A 20003-nucleotide genomic window follows, 5' to 3' on the forward strand; every position below is an offset into this window, starting at 1 on the left:
GACAAACCCTAGCAGAATAGATTTTAGACTGAGGCTTAGTAGTTAATCAATAATCAATAAGGATCTCTCTGTTTGTCAATCCAGCATTTTTTGTGTCTGGGAAGCTCATCCTCTCATGCCCCCAGGCCCCGGGCTACTGGGATGGATGCCTCCATGTTGCATTGCTGCTGTTGTGCAACACTTAGGAATGTGTTTGATGTTGATTAGAGGTTCCACATTTTATTCCTCCATGGGAGCGTGTTGCTGAGGGATGGGCCCCTGTATCCGTTCAATGATGGTCCCAATCCAATGCCTGCCTGCACTTATCTCCACAGCAAATATTCCTCTGCAGAGGGCTGCACTGGGCCTGATGCACAAGAGGCCTTACAGCTCAGAACTAATTCAATTAAAAATGCCCAAAGCAAAGTGGCCAGGGGCTCAGTGAAAGGATCAGTCTCCTTGTCTTCAAAATAACTATACACAAAGAAATGGGCCTCTACAGCAACTGGTGGGACACAACCCATTAGAGAAGTTGGCATTCCATTTGAAAGTCCACAATCTAATACTAGAAGTAAAGCGCTCTGCAAATGAAAGTTCAAGGCAAAGTGGCGCAGCTCTGTAAAACTGGTCAGGGTAGACAATGTAGGCTATGGATCCTAAATTAATTGGGTTCATTCTGGCTTTGCTCATGAACGGTACATGCTCTGCCCGTGGCCAGTGAAAAAAACAAGGAGGTCTTTACCTTGAAATGTCAGAGGGTCAGCTGTGTTTAGGAGGGACAGAATTCCCCTTGGCGCCTTCCTGAAGACGACACAGAGTAGTTGTCAGAGTGCAGTGTGCTGATCAGGATTCACAGAGCCCAGTCTGGCAGTTAGGGCTTTCCCACTGTTCAGCACCACGACACCTGGAAACCCAGGTTACGTCCAGCTATCCATATCGGCCGTTATAGAGGCCAGGACACAATCCAGTGTGTTTATGATGGGGTGGAGTTTACCTTTAGGCAAGGTTTCTCGAGAACAGTGCTTGAGATTTACGTTGCTTTTAAGTAGAACTCTAAGAAAGGTTTGTTAGGGATACAGCTAGAAGCGTACCTCCTGTGCTGTGTGCTGATTGTCAGTGCAATTTTATGAGTGGTACTAGTTCAATTATTCAGACTTAAGGTGCAAGAAGATGTTGATTGTGGTCCTCTCTGATGTCAGTGGCAACAGCTGTTCAATCAGAAACGATGAACCTTGCACCTAGTGAGGATTTGACTCGCTTTAAATCTGAGCTCCTTGTAATCTTTGCACAGCTCCTCGTATGTTTTCTTCATCTGTTGGCTCTTCCCCCCTCTCTTTTCTCCCCTAGCAAGCCTGCTGTGTTTGATGTGTGTTCAGGGTTTTTTATGTGCAGAATTTAGAGAAGAGTGGTCATTTCTGTGATAAAGTTAGTGGGGGAGCCTCCGAAGGCAAACACTGGGTACAGTATCTCATTGTTACACTGGGCTAGCGAGATAACTGAGCCTAGGGAGGGGGGAGAGAGTTGGATGGAGAGAGAGAGAGCCCAGGAGAGGTACTCTGATGCCCCTCTCCACTCCCCTCAGACTGCCTCTTCATCTGTGAGTACTGATGGCTGCTTGCCCCTGCAGCACAAACAGCATCGGATGTGTGCAGAGGTTAAAGAGCACTACAGTCTTTTGTTAATCCATTACTTAAGTGGTGCGCATTGCATTCTGAAAACATGCAGATGTTTTGAATCTGAAGACACATGTCACGTGTATCTTTGAATGATCTGATTCCTTTTTCTCGGAGTAGTAAATGGGTGAAGAGGATTTTGTTTTGTGGTACTTGTTTGGGGTATTTCTGATGTAGTCTTCTTATATAGTCCTTCACTGATGTAGCCTAGTACGTTGGTTGCACTGGGTCACAGTTGTGCCAGGAGTGGTTTGATTTGTTTATAATAATTAAGTTGATGTTATCCAGCCCTGGGGCTTTTTGGTAAATATTTTATTTATCCCAGTAGTTCTAAAAATGTGATTTAATTGAGGCCTGTATCAAGAGCAGCACACCATAATTTATTTTAAAGTAACTGTCCAGTGTTTCCAGATTTCTATGAAATATGTGGTATTATTAATTACAATATGAGTGAAATAGTTTTCTTTACAAAAAATTGTAATTAAGTGTGTTACAAAACAGATTTTCTGTGTTGGAATGGTGTGGGTGTGGGACACACTCTTTTCAAGCCACTTCGATACAAAGTGATTTTCGTAGCAGGTTTGGAGAGCATTTTCACTAACCCTAACCTTAACCCTTTTCCTAACCGTAACCTCAGTCTCCTAATCGGCTATGTTAAGTCTCCTAACCTGCTATGAAAAAGTCATTTCGGTATCGAAGTGGCATGAAAAGAGTGTTTCCAGTGTGGGCGTACACCAACAACAGAGTAGAGTTGACTGGTCATATCATCCTCCATGAGGAAATAGCAAGCATTTTTTAAACAGTCTGTTTGAGATACAAATTTTATGTGGGTTTTTTAAAGTGTTTTTTCTCCAATTTATGCTTTGGCCACAAATACGAGTATAGGATTGTGAGTCAACACCATTATTTGGGTATAAGTTAACGTATTATTAACTTTTAAAAGTAATATTTTCACTGGACAGTAACTTTAACAAACTATTGACCTGAGGCGTCTTTAGTTGAAAAGGGGGATGGGAGAGCCTTAATGGCTTTTGGGTTTTTTATTGCTTAGTGACTGAAAAATGGGGGGGACATAATGTTCTAGATTATTTTGTATAACCTTTTTGAAACGATTAACAATTTATTCTAGACATTGAACTACTTGCAACATCATTCTTAACGGTGGATAAGGTTTAGGTGAAATCAGTAATGGGACACACGCTGTGTACATGAGGGTTCTCATGGAGTTTAGTTTCCATACAGCTCAGGTGGTGTCTGAACTGTATGGAATCCAAGCAGGATGTTGCCAGACCTCTCTACCAATCCTCACCGTCCGGCTGCACTAATCCCCCTCTTTATCTCAGGGGGATTAAAGTATAAAATCAGTGGCAAATAATATGTTGGTAACATTTATAATGATGTATTAATTGCTATAAGCATATGAGACCTATTATATCTGTTGTCTCTCTAGGAATAGACCTAGAGGTAGGCCTAATTAGGAATTAGATGCTGTGTGTCTGTGAGGACTACGTGTGTCTGTGAGGGTTGGTTACATGTGATATTGTCCTTTAATGCTACTGTTAGCATAGAGCAGTCATTTTAGGTTCCCACTGGCTGGCCATTCATCTGGCCTGTCAAAGGCCTCACTTTCAGTATCATCTTTCACTGAATGATCTTCCCAAACTCTGCTGCTCCATGAGGGGGAAATGAATCAATGATCTCAAACAAAATGGATCAAGCTTCCCATCCTCCTCCACATGGCCTCATAACCAGCTGTGGGCTTAATGACTCTGTGTTTAAATATTAAGAGTTTTACAGCAAGCGTATGAGGAATTTTATTGATGTGCATAGTAGAGGAGCTAATTAATAAGATGGGCCTAGCAGAGATTTCCTCTGCTCTCTGATCTCCTCAGGGTTTAATGTGCTCCAGCCAGGATGAGCTGACAGGTACCTGTAACATGCTGGTTTGTTTAGGTTAGTTAGGGCCTCGGGAACCCCGTCTGATATCCGATGTCTGGTGCTTGTATAACACCTAATTTGAGGGAGAACTGGAGCTTATGCATTTCAAAGAGAAGGTGAGAGACAGGGCAAGGTTTTGTAAGGAGAAAAAAACAACAGCTGATTTCAATAGTGGACTAACCTACATCTCAGGGCAAAGGGTCTTCCTGTGACTGTCTTGATTAGACGGCAATGCATCAACACATGAACTCTGTCTAGGCTGTAAGGAGAGGAGGTGAGGGAGAGAATTTGTCTTGGAGGGGTAAGGTTGGATGGCTTGTGGGGCTCTTCAGATCTTGCTGTCAATAGCCCTTATGATTATTCTTGGCAAATGTGCAGCATTTAGCTTGATTTGAATAGGATAGAGCTTTCTTGTTGGGACATGGCAGCTCCTTGGCAAGTAGTTTCATGGACAATTATATGAATAAAGGGGATGGCAGTTGGGGTAGTGATCATTTCGGTATAATTGTGCACATAGGTTTTCCTATTTTATATATATTTTTTAAATTACCCCTTTTTTCTCCCCAATTTCGTGGTATCCAATTGGTAGTAGTTACAGTCTTGTCTCATCGCTGCAACTCCCGTACGGACTCGGGAGAGGCGAAGGTCGAGAGCCATGCGTCCCCTGAAACACAACCCAACCTAGCCACACTGCTTCTTGACACAACGCACATCCAACCCGGAAGCCAGCCGCACCAATGTGTCGGAGGAAACACTGTACACCTGGCGACCTGGTCAGCGTGCACTGCACCCGGCCCGCCACAGGAGTCACTACTGCACGATGAGACAAGGATATCCCTGCCGGCCAAACCCTCCCTAACCCGGGCGACGCTGGGCCAATTGTGCGTCGCCCCATGGACCTCCCGGTCGCGGCAGAGTCTGGGCTCGAACCCAGAATCTCTGGTGGTACAGCTAGCACTGCGATGCAGTGCCTTAGACCACTGCGCCACCCGGTAGGCCGCGATTTTCTTATTTTCAATGAAAATAGGTTCAGCTTCACAGCACTACAGTCTCACTATCAGGCAGATACTGAAGTGGGTTGGCCTCTGCTGGGTATGGGCTTTAGTGAGATGGTAACCTGAAAGTGAAGTAGTGTATATTTTTAAGATATGCCTGGCAGCTCAATATATTCCCTTATTTCCATAAATGTAATTGATTTCCATTTTAACTGAACAGTCCTAAGATACAGAGGCTTAGTTAGACTGATAGAAAGGCATGTAACCTTATCCACCAAGATGAGCTGCTGATCAAGAGACGATATTGGGCCATGAACATACATTTTTGTGATGATTGGTATTATAGATCCAAATGGGGGAAAATACAATACTAGAAATACAATAATAGTTATTGCTTTCTAATGGCTGCATTACTAGTTATCATCTCTTCGTACTGTACATTAGAGAATGTGTCTACTCTTGTAGTACACAGTGTCTCACCATTCCTTGTTCTGTAGGTATCTCCCCCTTTACAAATCAGCCAACATCCATTGTGGTGACAGAAGGATCAGTCGCCCGTTTCACCTGCAAAGTCACTGCAAGCCCTCCTCCCATCATCACCTGGGAGTTCAATCGGGTCATGTTACCCCTGGCAACTAAAAGGTATGCATTCTCATTATTTCATTATCATGCCATGTCATTAACTTTATCTGTAGATGGCGTTTGAGAGTATTGTAGAAGTCTATTATGATTTTAAACTGTACATGTCAGAGTGATAGAAATATCAGAGCTGTGTGCTCTAATATCTATGATGTCAGTTGTATTGATTGTCTTTGTGTTCTTGTCTGTCCCAGAATCACCATTTTGCCCAGTGGCGTTTTGCAGATTTACGGGGTGGAAAAAGGGGATGCTGGGAACTATTGTTGTGTGGCGACCAACATCGCCAACCGTCGCCGGAGTACAGAGGCAACCCTCACTGTCACTCCAGGTGGGAGATAGTGGAGAATTAGCACTCTTTTCAGATTTAAACATAATATATTCACAAGCATTGCATCAAACATTATAAGCCCAATAAAAGCCAAGTTATATTTATGTTGAGTAGTGAAGTGGGCACCCTGGTCAAATCCTGTCTCCCCTCCACAGCTCCAAGCCCCAAACTGCCTCAGAGGCCTCGTATCATCGCCGGGCCCCAGAATGCCACTGTGTCCCTGCACCAAAGTGCCATCCTGGAATGCATGGCTACAGGGAACCCCCAACCCCTCATATCCTGGAGCCGAGCTGACAGCAAGTCCATCGATGTTTTCAACACCAAGGTGCTGGGCAATGGCAACCTCATCATCTCTGACATCAAACCCCAACACGGAGGAGTGTACATGTGCAGAGCCACTACCCCTGGCACACGCAACTATACCATCGCCACAGCCAACATCACTGTGCTAGGTAAACACATGTTAGTCGTCTGTGTAGAGCTCCTATAAGTGTCAGTTGTTATTACAGACATCGTTGGTGTTTGTTACATCTATGACGTTTCCCTTATCCAGCGCCTCCGTCCTTGGTGGAGTGGCCGGAGAGCCTGACCCGTCCGCGTGCGGGCACGGCCCGCTTTGTGTGCCAGGCTGAGGGTGTTCCCCTGCCCCACATCACTTGGCTGAAGAACGGAGAGAAGGTCCACTCCAACGGACGCATCAAGATGTACAACAGGTCTGAGCTCTAACACCAGATCGAATGTAGCTAATAACTCTGCTCCTGTTTGTCTCCCTCTCAATTGTTTATTTATATGATCATCCCATTGTTTTATAAATCCCTGCCTCCTAAACACCAACCATATTGTATGTTCTGCTGTATGTTAATTGAAACATAATCCCTAATTCCTTTACCCCACAGGTAAGTTGTCTTTGTTGATTGGAAACTCAGTCCCAATTAAAAATTCATCAGCCCTTCCCTACAGAAGAACGGAAGCTGAATAATTTACAAACGTGCTAATGGCATTTCAGTGGATTTCCCACTAATTTGCTTCCTCTGCTAGTACCACTGCCTTGGCTTGTTAACGGTTTCTGATTTGAAAGAGAATGATAGAGCTGGTAAGCGACTGGTTAAGTATTGGTAGGGGAAAATGAAGGAGGGACAGAAGTCTAATATGGCCATGTGTGTTTTGTCCCATAGTAAACTGGTGATCAACCAGATCATCCCTGAGGATGATGCCATCTACCAGTGCCAGGTAGAGAATGAGCAGGGCTCTGTGCTGTCCATGGCCCGGCTCATAGTGGTGATGTCAGAGGACCGGCCCAGCGCGCCCAGGAACATCCGGGCTGACACTGTATCCAGCTCCGCCATCTTGCTGGCCTGGGAGAGACCACTGTACAACTCAGACAAAGTGATCGCCTACTCTGTGCACTACATGAAGGCTGAAGGTGAGATATGATGGCCAATTCAGGGGGAGCCTCTTCTATGTCTTGTACCTTTTCAAGCAGAAACTCTTTTTGATGTTGGCAGGAAATAGCTAATGTCGTATGTATTAGGGCATTCCATATTAATGGCCTTGGTAGCCACAGGAGTTAACAGTTAACACTGTTTAGAGTCCTGAATGCTCCGCTTCCTCCTTGCCCCCAGAACGGAATGTGGGAGATTGACCATCTGTTGTTAATAGTTGGTTGCTGGGCAGAGGTCAAGGAAAAGGATGATTACTGCACCGAAGAAAGAACAGCAGCTTGCTCTGTACAAATAGGACTGGCCTTCCATAGGCGATCTCAAGCCCTGTGCATGGGTTTTAAAGGTGTAGGAACACCCTACACTAGATGAGATGCAGGATAGACAGGAACCGATCACAAGAATACAAGGGCTGCACTGTTGTCACTAGTCACCCCAGTCAGTGACTGCTGGACCTTTAGCTTTCCTGGGAACCTGTATTGTTGATGAAGAGGCACCAAGAGTCACATTCAAACAATGTAACAGTTCAGCACAAATGTTATCCAGTTCATTCAGGCACTGTTGTTCATCGCCAGCTATGGAATACCATTGTATAGGCCAAATGTACGAATTCCATGCAGCAAAAGAAACACCTGCTAGGCTGTGTAAGGATAAGGACGTTAACGGAAGTAAGTTAGAAAATCTGCCCCTTTCTCCTTAAATAACTGGCGTCTGTAAAGGATTTGGTGCACTTGATTAAGATTACGTGAAACATTCTGTCCGGTCTCAGAGAATGGCTGGCCGTTGAGATTGACAGGAGTGGTAGCACCGAAGAATTCTGCACCTGAGGTCTCAGACACAGAGCCTTGGCACTAAATGGAGGTTCTAATGAAAGAAGGAACTAATTAGTCTGTGTGTTGGAGTGTGCTAATCCAACAGAGGAGATTCTGTCAAGGCACTGGGACAGTGTGAGCTGGACTGGGAGGGAGGCTTTGTGTGTCTTTTCAGGGAGGTTTCCTGGGCCTTTCAGGCCCCTGGACAAGGCCTTTTCTGTTTACTCTCAAGGATCTTGTTTACCAGGTCAGAAATCAGGCTGGACGATTCAATACATCCTGGCTACAAGTGAGTCTTTTGTGGGACCTTCCTAATCTGTGCTAATTAAACTGCTATTAGGCTCAGCCAGCAATGTGGGAAAATTGAATGCTGGAATTTGGCTTGAGCAATGTTGTCTATAAAAGGGGAAGGAACCAGTTTGATTGAGTTGACACTTTTTGTATATTGTACATACTGAATGGACCAGAAGCTCACTGTTAGAGACAGATGTACAGCATAATTTGTAAGAATCAGGCGCCTCAGACAAGGAGGTTCCTAAAGCCAAAGTGATTATGTTCTAATTGCTCTGTATACTGAGAGAAATCATAGAATGATGATTATGGAAAGTTATCAAAAGTTGTCTTTGTACTCAGAATGTATGCAAATCTTCATATACCCTTTTATGATTAGGTCCCCCTTTAGTGTCCTAAAGAGTTTGCATTGAAGGATCAGATCCCTTCTGAACTCCTTGCCTGTACATGCAGCTTACAACTCTGTGGGTGGTAATTGATTAATTGATTAAATGTGTTTCCTTTTCTTCCCTGAAACCAGGCTTGAACAACGAGGAATATCAGGTTGTCATTGGCAATGACACAACCCGGTACATTATTGATGACCTGGAGTCAGTGCGGAACTACACCTTCTACATCGTGGCCTACATGCCCATGGGAGCCAGCCGCATGTCAGACCATGTGTTCCAGCACACCCTGGAGGATGGTGAGGCCTCGTCGTTAGCTCCCACATACACAAACATACAGTCTACCCTGGCCTTTATCGGGCTGTAACCCAGGGAAACAGAGGTAATGTGCAGCCATAACTGTCACCCCAGGATGAATAAAAACACCCCCAGATGAATAGTAAAGAGAATGCTTCATATTGATCCTGTTGTCATTGTGTAAGGTCTTCTATCACTCTAATGGAGGACTCAGAGGATGTTTTCCAGTGTGTTTAAACAGTAATGAATAGACTGTAGAGAGTGTGCAGTACTGTAGGTCCTGTAATGAATCTAGTGGGGCTGACCCCTGGCTGTCTAATTGGGGTCGTTTCTAAGAGGTGCGCCAGAGGAATAGAGGAGTCTAATAAGGAAGGATTATATGGTGGACCACTCGGCTGGTTAAACATTAGTCAGGCTGATATTTAGAGATCAGGAATGACCCTCTCTACTATAATCTAACTCCCCACAAGGGCCCTTTACAGTTCACACCACCCCATTAAATGTTTCTGTACTGTGCAACCGTGACTACCACTTATGATCAAGGAAAATTAAATTTCTTACATATTCCATAGAAAATAACTGGTCTATTGTCCTTGACTAAGGGAATATCTGTCACATGATTGCATACCAGTCTAAATCAGGTCCCATCTATTTATTGTGTACACTTGCAGACTTACTGAATTGATTTTCCAGTATGACTGAGTGTGATGCACAGTGAGCTGATTTGTATCTCTGGGTTTGTTCATTATAGTCTCAGTAGCTAGCTGTTACCTTTGGTCCCCAACATAACAAGATACAAAACAACCATAAATATAGACAGAAACCAGAGACAGTAACACAGTAATGAACAAGTTGGTGACTGTATAAGCCTCTACATGACCACTCTGTCTCCCTCTCCACAGTGCCCCTGCGTGCTCCAGAGCTCAGCCTCACCAGCCGCAGCCCCACAGACATCCAGGTGTCCTGGCAGCCCCTTGCAGCCAAGCTAAGCCGCGGCCGGGTGTCGGCCTACCGCTTGTCCTATCGTACCAGCGCTGACCAGGCCGTCACCCAGCTGGAGCTTCCTGGGGAGATGACCCAGTATCTCCTGGAGGGCCTGCAGCCCGACACCATCTACCTCCTCCGCATCGCTGCAGCCACTAGCGTGGGCTGGGGGGAACAGTCAGCCTGGACCTCCCACCGCACCCCTAAGGCGTCCAGCGCCAAAGGTACTTACACATGCTCCTCAGTAGTAGCGATGAGTTATTGGCTGCTCCCTGATGGTCCGATCCTCCAGGCATTCAGACATGCACATGATATTTTTTCTGAAGTTAAACATGTTCTCTGTGTGTCCCAGTCTTATGACTAGGTTGCTGCGTGCACATATGATGCTTTTACAGATATGATTACAACTGTATGACTTCTAATCAATCAAAGTCAAAAGACATACGTAAGCCATAACATGAACCGGAATTTCAACCTTAGATTTGTAAAGCTACCACATCACAGAAATAAACATGTAAGGCCTTACTTCCTGCCTTACTTCCTGCACTGACTTATCATGCACACTAAAACCATCATGCCTTGCAGGCCCACAGTGAGAGCACACTTCCCTCTACACATAGTCAATATAGGAGCAAAGAGGCTGGATTATCTCTGAACCTATCGTCTTCCCAGTCCTCTGCTGAATGTGTGAGAGAGAGCCATGAGAAGAGCTTGCTCTAATAATCTTGTTAAGGCATTGCGTTTGTTACTTCATGACCTTTGGCCCTCTCTGTCAGTAACATCGGAATGGCTTCAGTCATGGGTCATAAAAGAGAGGCCTCTGGGTGGGAGGAATAATAGTTCTGTTTAGAGCTCCATCTGAGCCTCAGGGGTGGGGGAGGGGACTGCTGCCCTCTCTCTCGCTCTGTCCTTTTGGAAACAAACAGGATCTTTTCTAGAATTCTGCCAGGATCATGTCGGCTGAATAGGCATTCTGTCAGTAGAACTGAGGACCTGGCTCATCTCTGCTAGTGTGTGTTTGTGCCTGGTTGTGTATCTGTGTGTCAGGCTTGGGCATGGTATGGATGTGCCTCTGGTTGGGGGCTGCAGGCTGGGAGCCGGTTATTTCCATCAGGTAAAGCCAGTGAGCAGCTGGGTGGTGAGCATTCCTGTTTTCAAGGAACAAGACAAGCTACAGAATCAACTTGCTCCCAGCCTGCCACCCTGCATCTCTTACAATACAATAATTTTTGGTGACTTTGCCCCTATTTGTCCAGCAAATTATTTCTGGGAAATCTAAATAAGCATGTTTCTGCCATATTAAATGGTTTACTCTTAATAATTTGGGTATCCCAAACAAATGTGTGCCTGAACAAGTCCTTAATTTGTTAAGGACTAGCTAACCTTTCTTTATAAATAGTTGTGGACTGTCAATAGTAGCAAAGCTCTCAATGGTATCTGAATATGAAGCAAATTGACCTTTATGAGCACATTGGTGTGGCCTGGCCATTGGGCTTAAGGTAAAGAAGGCCTGATCGGGTAGCGGGGGTTGGGTGTGGGTTGGTTTCATATACTCCCTTGACTTGGTACTATTTCAGATGAGCTGGTTAAAATAAAGACATCTGAATAAAAATGAATAGTCATGCAGGTTGAACTCTGTATATAAGTAGTACACATGACATTTAAAAAGAGAGATTCTGTTTGAACCTTACATCCTCAGAACTGTACTCAATAAATCTAATTGTATTGGTCACATACACATATTTAGCAGGTGTTATTGCAGGTGTAGTGAAATGCTTGTGATAAGAAATAACACACACACACAAAAAAATACTGCAAAGTTGCTTAGTAGCTAGAAGCAGAGCTGCCATCTCTTCACAAAACAATTACATTAAATAAATACTCAGATGTTTACTGTGACTCTAACCACAGATCTCTCTTTGTGTCTCCCCAAAGGGACTCTAATCACAGATCTATCTCTCTTCGTGTCTACCCACAGTGACTCTAACCACAGATCTCTCTCTCTTTGCGTCTCCTCACAGTGACTCTAACCACAGATCTCTCTCTCTTCGTGTCTCCCCACAGTGACTCTAACCACAGATCTCTCTCTCTTCGTGTCTCCCCACAGTGACTCTAACCACAGATCTATCTCTCTTTGTGTCTCCTCACAGTGCCTATGGCCCCTGAGCTACAGTTGGAGCCTCTGAACTGCACCACCATCATAGTGCGCTGGCAGCTGGCACCAGGAAACTCTGTCAGCGTCCAGGGCTACAGGCTGTTCTACCACGAGGAGAGCCAGGCTGAGAGTTCCCCCATCCAGCTGCGTGTCCAGGACAACAGGCACACCATTGGAGGCCTGGGTGAGTAGACTCCACATAGTACACCCGCCCTATGATCTCACATTGTTGCTGATGACATTTGTCTTGATTTTGGATTTCAATTGCAAGATTAAGAATATGTTCTAGTCAATGCATGGTTACACAACACAGTCCTCCTTAAATTGGATTTGGATCAAAGATGCTCTTAAAAAACATTTTCTGTGTCCTCACCAGGCATGTTTAAGGTCTTTTTAGGATCAGAAAAGCCCATTAGTTTGGCAAGGACAAAGTATTTTCATGTGAGTTGTGGGGGCTCATGTCCATAGGTCCAGAAAGAAGCCAACCCCCCATGACCTTACGGCCCTGGCCTGGTTTCCAATGTATGTCCCCCCAACAGATTTAGAAATAGCTGCTAGCTGGGACTGAGGAAGGGGTGTTGGGGGCATATGCTGGTTCTCTGGCCTCTGGGTCAAATTCATTTTGCCAAGTTGGAGAGTGTGGAAGGAAAGGGAGTCCCACACTACTGCAGTGGACAACTGACCATCTGTGGCCAGAGGAGGTCAGCCAGGTGGCCAGCAGCTGAATTTTGAATCAGGAAGCTCTGGCACTAGACCAGGATTAGAAAGCATAAGGGGTGGGGGGGGGTTAAATACAGTATGTGTCCCCCAATACCTTTTTGTTTTCTTGCTACAGTATGTGTTTTTTTTTGTCATGGAGGGGTCTTACTGTGAAGGGGGCGATAAATATGACTGCTGAAACTTCCCCCATTTTGGCACCAGCTGTTGTTTAGAATGACACAAGGCTATAGTATTGAGTAGGTTTTAAAGTGCTGTACTTTATGAAATATTTGTTGTTTTGAATGGATAATTATTTTTCAATAGAGAATATTTTTATAAAGCTTGAGGTAAAATCTATTGGAGAGATAGAACATATGAAGTCTGGCTTTTTGTGTACATTCTCCTTTTCCTCATGAACCACATTTTCCTCCTGGAATAATGAACATAGTGGACAAACAAGTTGTAGTAACGTGATATAGATAGATATCACAAAAACACATTTACTATGCCTTGGTTTTTCATTTGTTTCTCATTGAAACAGTTTAATGACCTCAAATGTGCCTGTTTAATAGAATAGCTAGCAGAGGTGTATTCCAGGGCTGTCTTTAGAGGAGAGGGAAGCTGTTCTTGTGGAGCAGATTTATGGTGTGTTTTATGACTGCTGTGATCAGAGCATTTGGAGGAGCATTCACATCAAAGGCTTTCATTGTGTTAGGCTTTAAGGGCCACAAAAGAGACTTAATTGACCAAGAGTCAACCAAATTCAGCCCCTGACCACTGGTAGCTGAGCTTTTCTGTAAATACATATCCATGGAATGTGACTTGTAGTATGACATGTTGAAGAGAAGTATGCATCTCATTTATCTTCCCAAAGGTTTCCCCCCTCAGGGGAGAGACTTCCTGTTGGAGAGGAGACACAGCAGTTTAATTTGTCACGTATTACTGTCAGTGTCAGATAGGTTTTAGGTACGATTTCAGTGCCTGCCCATGGCACCACATTTTTACAACGTTGATTTCAGTAAGTGGTGTGTTAAACAGAGAAACAGCTTCAGATAAAAAGACTGACTTGACTCAGTTTTCCCTTCGGATATGCTTTGGTCAGTTTGGTGTGACATAGATAATAAACCAATATGAGAAGTGTAACATTAAGTCATTTTTTCTTTTCGTGGAGGTGACCCACATCTCCAAACAGGGTATTTTAATTCAAACGGGGTGTTCTCATCAATTTGGGTCTGCTTTAATGTCCATGTTTGCCCATAATTGAGTAGTCCCTGTCTCGATTTGACCTTCCAAGGACAGAACAGCAGTGGAAAGGGCATTTCCCTATTGATTTTGTTCAATGTTGTTTGAGTGACAAACCATGACTTATGTCCTTTAATAAACTATACATATTGTGCCCGGTAGGACATTGTTTTCTTACTGACTTTTAATCAGTCTACTTACTATTGAATTGATGAAATGTTTTTCCATTAGAAAACACTCTGGATTTGTCTAATAACAAGATTATTTGCCCTCCATGGCATGTCTGAAGTAGAGAGCAAAATGGAGCTTCAATTAAAATGTTAATTGGATTTTATCCAGGATAAAGGATTAAGCTGTAATGTCTCTGATAGTAATGCAATTAACAGAGGCTTTAACTTTAACTCTTTACTTCACCCAAGGACACTTGTGACAGTCACACAGGTTTGGATACCACAACCACACACAGCCTAGAGAATGTGTTCGATCAGTCAGGGATTATGAACAACACCAATCTTATTGAGTGACTTGATAAGTATTTCAGATCCCTGGGATCTAAATTCACTTGGCTTTGATGTGGTAAAGACAACAAGCCAACCGTTACTGTATTATTGAGTCAATGTTGCTCTAAAGTGCACAAATAACATACCTCTCTAACAGAAAAAAGACATGAACATGGTTGAGTTCTAAATGTGTAGTAGAAACAGACCAGCTCTGCTCTGGCTATTACTAAATGATCTCTTAAGACCATTCCACATGACTGAAAGGGCTCTCTAAGTTAGGAATGTGAGAGGTTGTAGCTCAGTGTATAAATGACATGGTGTTGAAATACTGAGGTCCTCCCATTCATGTTTATTCTTCCTGTGGCATAGTCACGGTTGAAATATCTCCCATACCTGTTGGCACCAGGACTGGGTGTACGGTAGTAGATTTATCTCATAGCGTGGGGCCACCTTGCCCATCGTGGAGTGGTCTTTTCTCTGGGAAAACATTAGTTATTGCATGCCTGGTGTCAGATAAAAGATAGATGGGTATTAGTGAGCCCACTACATCAATAAACTGTGTTTGCCTGTGTGTGTGTGTGTGTGTATGTGTGTGTGTGTGTGTGTGTGTGTGTGTGTGTGTGTGTGTGTGTGTGTGTGTGTGTGCGTGTGCGTGTGTGTGTGTGTGTGTGTGTGTGTGCGTGTGTGCGTGCGTGTGTGTGTCAGAGGGAGATATACGCTCCCCCTATGGTATTTGCTGCTTTGTGGATCATTGTGGGAGTTGACATTTATAGCCCTGGCTCAGACCCTTCTTGCTTTGGCCTGGGAGGCCATTCTCAGGGCAGAACAAAGCCTTAGGGGCCTGCAGGATCTGCAAAACGGCTGTAAAAAATCAGGTGACCACAAACAGCTCAAGAATTTCCCCACAAATACAAACTGGCATCATAATTTATGGGGAGAGCAAAGCCTTGCAAGATTAACCCAACAGGCATGACGGGAAAATGAACCAGCTTCACTTTGGTGCATCTTTACGCAATGACAGTAAGGGTTAGGCAGATTGTGTATTATTCTGAGGAAATTAGTTATGAACTTTTCTCAAGCAAAGTGAGTAAGGCACAACAAGTTTGAGTGATGTTAGTTTTTGTGATATCTAAGAAGAAACATTTGGCCTTGAATCCACACACAGGGGGATTATTGCCCTTTATTATGTGGCAACTGAAGCATATCTTATCTTTGTGAGGGATTTGGTGTTGTTGAATGAGCCAGGGCTAACACACATTTCCTTTTGACCAGGGTTTATTGTGAGTGGCGGTTAGTGCAAGCATGGTTGACTCCATACAGAGGGGGAGGTTTGTGTGGACACCTCTTATCTTCAACCATGGAGATCCCTGATAACCTTACCCAAACCATGTGTATTACTCACAGATTTTTAAATTAACACTTCAATACATTTCCATGAAGTAAAATTCCATATTTTCTCCTAAATTGCTTACAGAAAACTTTTGCAAGTTCTGAATTTATTCCATTTTCTGAATTTATACAGAAAACATAGTATAACCTTAGGTCACACCTATGTTTCAAAGAGCAGTTAAGCTGAACAATTGAGCTTGCTAAAGCTAATCATGCTTTCATTATATCGGCTATGAAATTGCCCATTGAAGAGTTCTGCTCTCTCGCTTCACCATTTCCTCCTATTGGCACTATTTATCGTCACCTATTAAGTGAATTTTTATTTTTGTCTCTTGGTGTTTTTTCCCCCTTTTCTGCTCAGTTCCCCTGCTTGACCCTCCCCCCTACGAGCAGTGTCCATAACCCTTCCTTTGGCAGGATTTAGCTTGCCCAGATTCCATGTCAAAGGTCATGGCCCAGATGTCAAAGCCTGCCCACTCTCGCAGCCCCTCTCTTGCATAATTACTGCAGGCCCATTGTGCTGTGGGGCTGGGCTGGGTTGGGACTGTGAGACCCTGACTGCTCCTCTTCAGAGATTGGGGCCGAACAAAAGCCCCTGGGACTGTCCAAAGCCCGGCCAGCCTGACTGTGGACACCAGAGTGGACATGGGACAGAAAAGAGCTATGCTAGTGTATACTAATTCATTGTCTTTTCCTAGAGAAAGTAAAGATATAGGAACCTCACAAATATGTGCAATTATTTTCCTATCGTTGTTTTCAACAAACAAGAACGAATTAGCATAACTAAATGTTTTCTGTAGCAAGTGACTACAGTAGCCTAGTCATTGACCTATCTATAATGTAGAAATATAAAGAGAGAAGGTTCATATTTTTATGCAATCATATTATCAGTAATATATTTTGATCCAATTCTAAGTTGTTGTATCTAATCTTTAGAGGATACCACATAGAATTTAAGACACTTTTAAGTATTTTTTCTCCCCTCCTGCAAGTCACTTCTTTATCTTTCCCAATTAAGGCTTAGGGAACAGAGAAAGGGCAAGGATTCTGAGGGAGAAAAAAAGAGGCTCAACTCGTATTCTACACCCATGACCTCAGATTCCTTCTGAGTTTTATCTAGGCCTGACCTGCTGGCTCCATTGAAACTCCTCAGGGCTAGGGGTCTTAGTGGCTCAAACCACACCCCTCGGACTCTCCTCTTGCCCATCCCCCTTCCTCCCATAGCCCTGACTCCACCCCTGGACCCTCCCATAGCCTCAAGGCCCTCAGATTGATCCTAGAAAAAACACAGTTGTTTTAGCTCTTGGAGCATAGTAAACATGATGAGATGGTTGTTCAACAAAGTGGTTGGATTTTCCACAGTGACTGTAATTGCCTTTTGATATGTTCAACTCTTTTGAAGATATAGAGCCTGCTCATCATTACAACATATATTTTCACACACATGCAGTGAATATGATCCTCTAGCAGTTTGTCAGATGATCAACATGGGTTACCCTTGGGTTTAGATAATCTAATGTAAGGTTTCCCAAACTCGGTCCTGGGGCCCCTCCTGGGTGCACGTTTTGGTTTTGCCCTAGCACTACACAGCTGATTCAAATAATCAAAGCTTGATGTTAAGTTGGAATCAGCTGTGTTTTAAAAACATTTATTTCACCTTTATTTAACCAGGTAGGCCAGTTGAGAACAAGTTCTCATTTACGACTGTGTAGTGCTAGAGCAAAAAACTAAACGGGGGGCAGGTCCAAATTTGGGAAACCCTGATCTAACTGACTACCTTTTATTTGTCTCTGAGACATGATCACAGAAACTGTTAGTAACGTAGAACTCATAAATGACTGCTTCTGTGACTGGAACTGAGGATAGGCATGACTTCAGTTTGTATCCACACTCCTGTGCTCCTCTCAACGTATGTATCCTGTAGCACAACCTAGTGGTCATGTTCTACACTGCATTACTGTTCCATGGTGAAAGGGAAGGGGGATACCTAGTCAGTTGTACAACTGAATGCATTCAACTGAAATGTGTCTTCCGCAACCCAACCCCTCTGAATCAGAGAGGTGTGGAGGGCTGCCATAATCGACATCCACGTCTTCGGCGCCCGGGTAACAGTGGGTTAACTGCCTTGCTCAGGGACAGAACGACAGATTTTTACCTTGTCAGCTCGGTGATTCGATCCAGCAAACTTTCGGTTACTGGTGCTCACTATTCCACTGATACTAGTTATGTTATTAGTACCTGTACATCTTCTCATGAAGTACTGCGATCTAGCTGTATAATTCTGTAAAGCATAGATGGCGTTCTATACAGCCTACTACACTTACCCCCCCTCTTGGTTGGATAATGATGTGTCATCCCACAGCCTCTTACGTAGGCCTATGGTAAGATCTCATGTAAGGCCATGCAGCACTTCAGTTTCCTCTAGACTTGTTAAGAGAATTATGTTCTCAAGGTTCATAAACTGAACTTCAATTGAACTACTCGGTCTGCTACCAAGAATTTGTAAGATTCTTGTTGAAATGAAACAGACAGAGGCCAGTCTACAATCGTCAGCAACGTTTATTTAGGAGAGCTCTGGTCTGTTGTACAATTTATTTTATACTGGCTTCTCACGCACACACATTCACACAAACATACGCACCCACATTCACACTAACATACGCACACACATTTGCACACAAACAGTAGGTATGCACACACTGTCCTGCTACCCAGCCGACAAAGATTAGGGACCGTGAGACTTACTCCCCATCCTCCCTCAAGATAGGGAGACCCTGGGAAGTACTCTCAGTGGCCCCAGCCAAGGTCGGCGCCGAATTCTGCTCAGACAGTCTGTTTTTAAGATACTATAAAGACATAAACATTAGCTATATTGTTTTACCCTAATTCTGACTAGAACTACACATGTATTGATTATAATTTTATACATTCTAATCAATTCCATACAATTATATGTTTTCAGGGTGGAATATTCTAATCATTCAATTAACAGATAAATCCCATTAACAAGACTAGACTGTATTTCAGTGCTGTTTCGACAACTGATGACTGAAATACAAATCAATATGTCCCAGTGTTTTCAAAATAAACATATTGAATTAACACTCACAGATTGAAGCTAATTTGTTTAGATTCCTCTGCTTACTCTGTGTGTAATGATGGGTGACATACTTTGAAATATTGAAGAACCTTGGAATTCCTAGGAGGCAGTAAGTCATTAGTTTGATAGATCCTCAGCTATTTCAGCAAGGTCCTCATGGTTGCAGCAGGAGCTTCCTGTAATTGCCTGTGTACTGATATTTTAATACACTGCAGCCGGTTCACCCAATACAGCTATACTCTGGCTCAGCCAATTTTTCTGGAATGAGTTATACTATTGTTACGCACAAGATAGGGTAATAACACATTAATATGATGAAGTATTACCTTTCCAACCCTATCCTCCTTATCTGAATATGTCATGCACAGTAACCTGGTTATTCCAGGATGACAAGAGATCGTAGTCTAGGAGACAAATTATCCAATCAATGCAGATATGAAGTGAAACATTTGGATAGTGTTTGGCCTAAACTTTTTGTCAGTGGCCTGTTGGGTACAGAGAGGACATTTAACTTAGCAGCGTTTGTTCTACCTGGGGTCTGCAAGGCCACTGACTCTGGCCATGTGATTGACCGCTCTGTCTTTCCTGCGGGGGGGGGGGGCATTGTCTTGTGGTTTAACCCCCCTGTCCTGGAACTGAATAGGACTGACCACTGGCCTGCAGCCCTGGGTGGGGGAAGGGTTCTCCTATTCTCCCTGAAAAGGCAGAGTGATGGATAGAGGAGGCCCTCTATTGTATGCCTCAGTGCCCTGAGCAGGGCAGGAACTGACCTAGGGACTGGCCTCCCAGCACTCAGCATCTGTCGCAGAGCTCCACAGCCAAACCTCACTGACCTCTCAGCCATGCTCTTTCTGATCCAGCACTCTCACAGCCCACTGGTTGGAGAAATCACACAGCCTCTGGTTCAGTGTAATGCCCCCCAGTGGACAGACACGCTCACTTCCACTGGTCAATTTGAGGTGAAAGTCTATATGATGTTTGCAAAAAAGTATACTATACCCATAGGACTACAGTGAAAGAAATGTAAATGTTGTTATTTTTAGACCCAAGAAAGAAGTACCATGTGAAGCTCCTGGCGTTCAGTTTCATAGGAGATGGCTACCAGGCAGACCAGACTATCAGCACCCCTGGATGTGTCTGTAAGTTCTTCACGTAAA

At 43.9% G+C, this 20003-nt stretch overlaps 1 protein-coding gene across 1 annotated transcript in view; it reads left to right on the plus strand.

Moving 5' to 3' along the window:
• Window positions 1–20003, plus strand: part of LOC120052572 (protogenin A-like) — a 37787-nt gene that overhangs the window by 13584 nt on the left and 4200 nt on the right. The window contains exons 3-11 of the mRNA XM_038999561.1: window positions 5083–5227; window positions 5419–5552; window positions 5708–6004; window positions 6106–6265; window positions 6728–6975; window positions 8615–8779; window positions 9680–9985; window positions 11912–12100; window positions 19890–19985. Coding sequence (XP_038855489.1) covers window positions 5083–5227; window positions 5419–5552; window positions 5708–6004; window positions 6106–6265; window positions 6728–6975; window positions 8615–8779; window positions 9680–9985; window positions 11912–12100; window positions 19890–19985 — 1740 coding nt within the window. The remainder of the gene's footprint in view (window positions 1–5082; window positions 5228–5418; window positions 5553–5707; window positions 6005–6105; window positions 6266–6727; window positions 6976–8614; window positions 8780–9679; window positions 9986–11911; window positions 12101–19889; window positions 19986–20003) is intronic.

This window comes from Salvelinus namaycush, chromosome 1 (genome assembly GCF_016432855.1).
Source record: "Salvelinus namaycush isolate Seneca chromosome 1, SaNama_1.0, whole genome shotgun sequence".
NCBI classification, from domain to species: domain Eukaryota; kingdom Metazoa; phylum Chordata; class Actinopteri; order Salmoniformes; family Salmonidae; genus Salvelinus; species Salvelinus namaycush.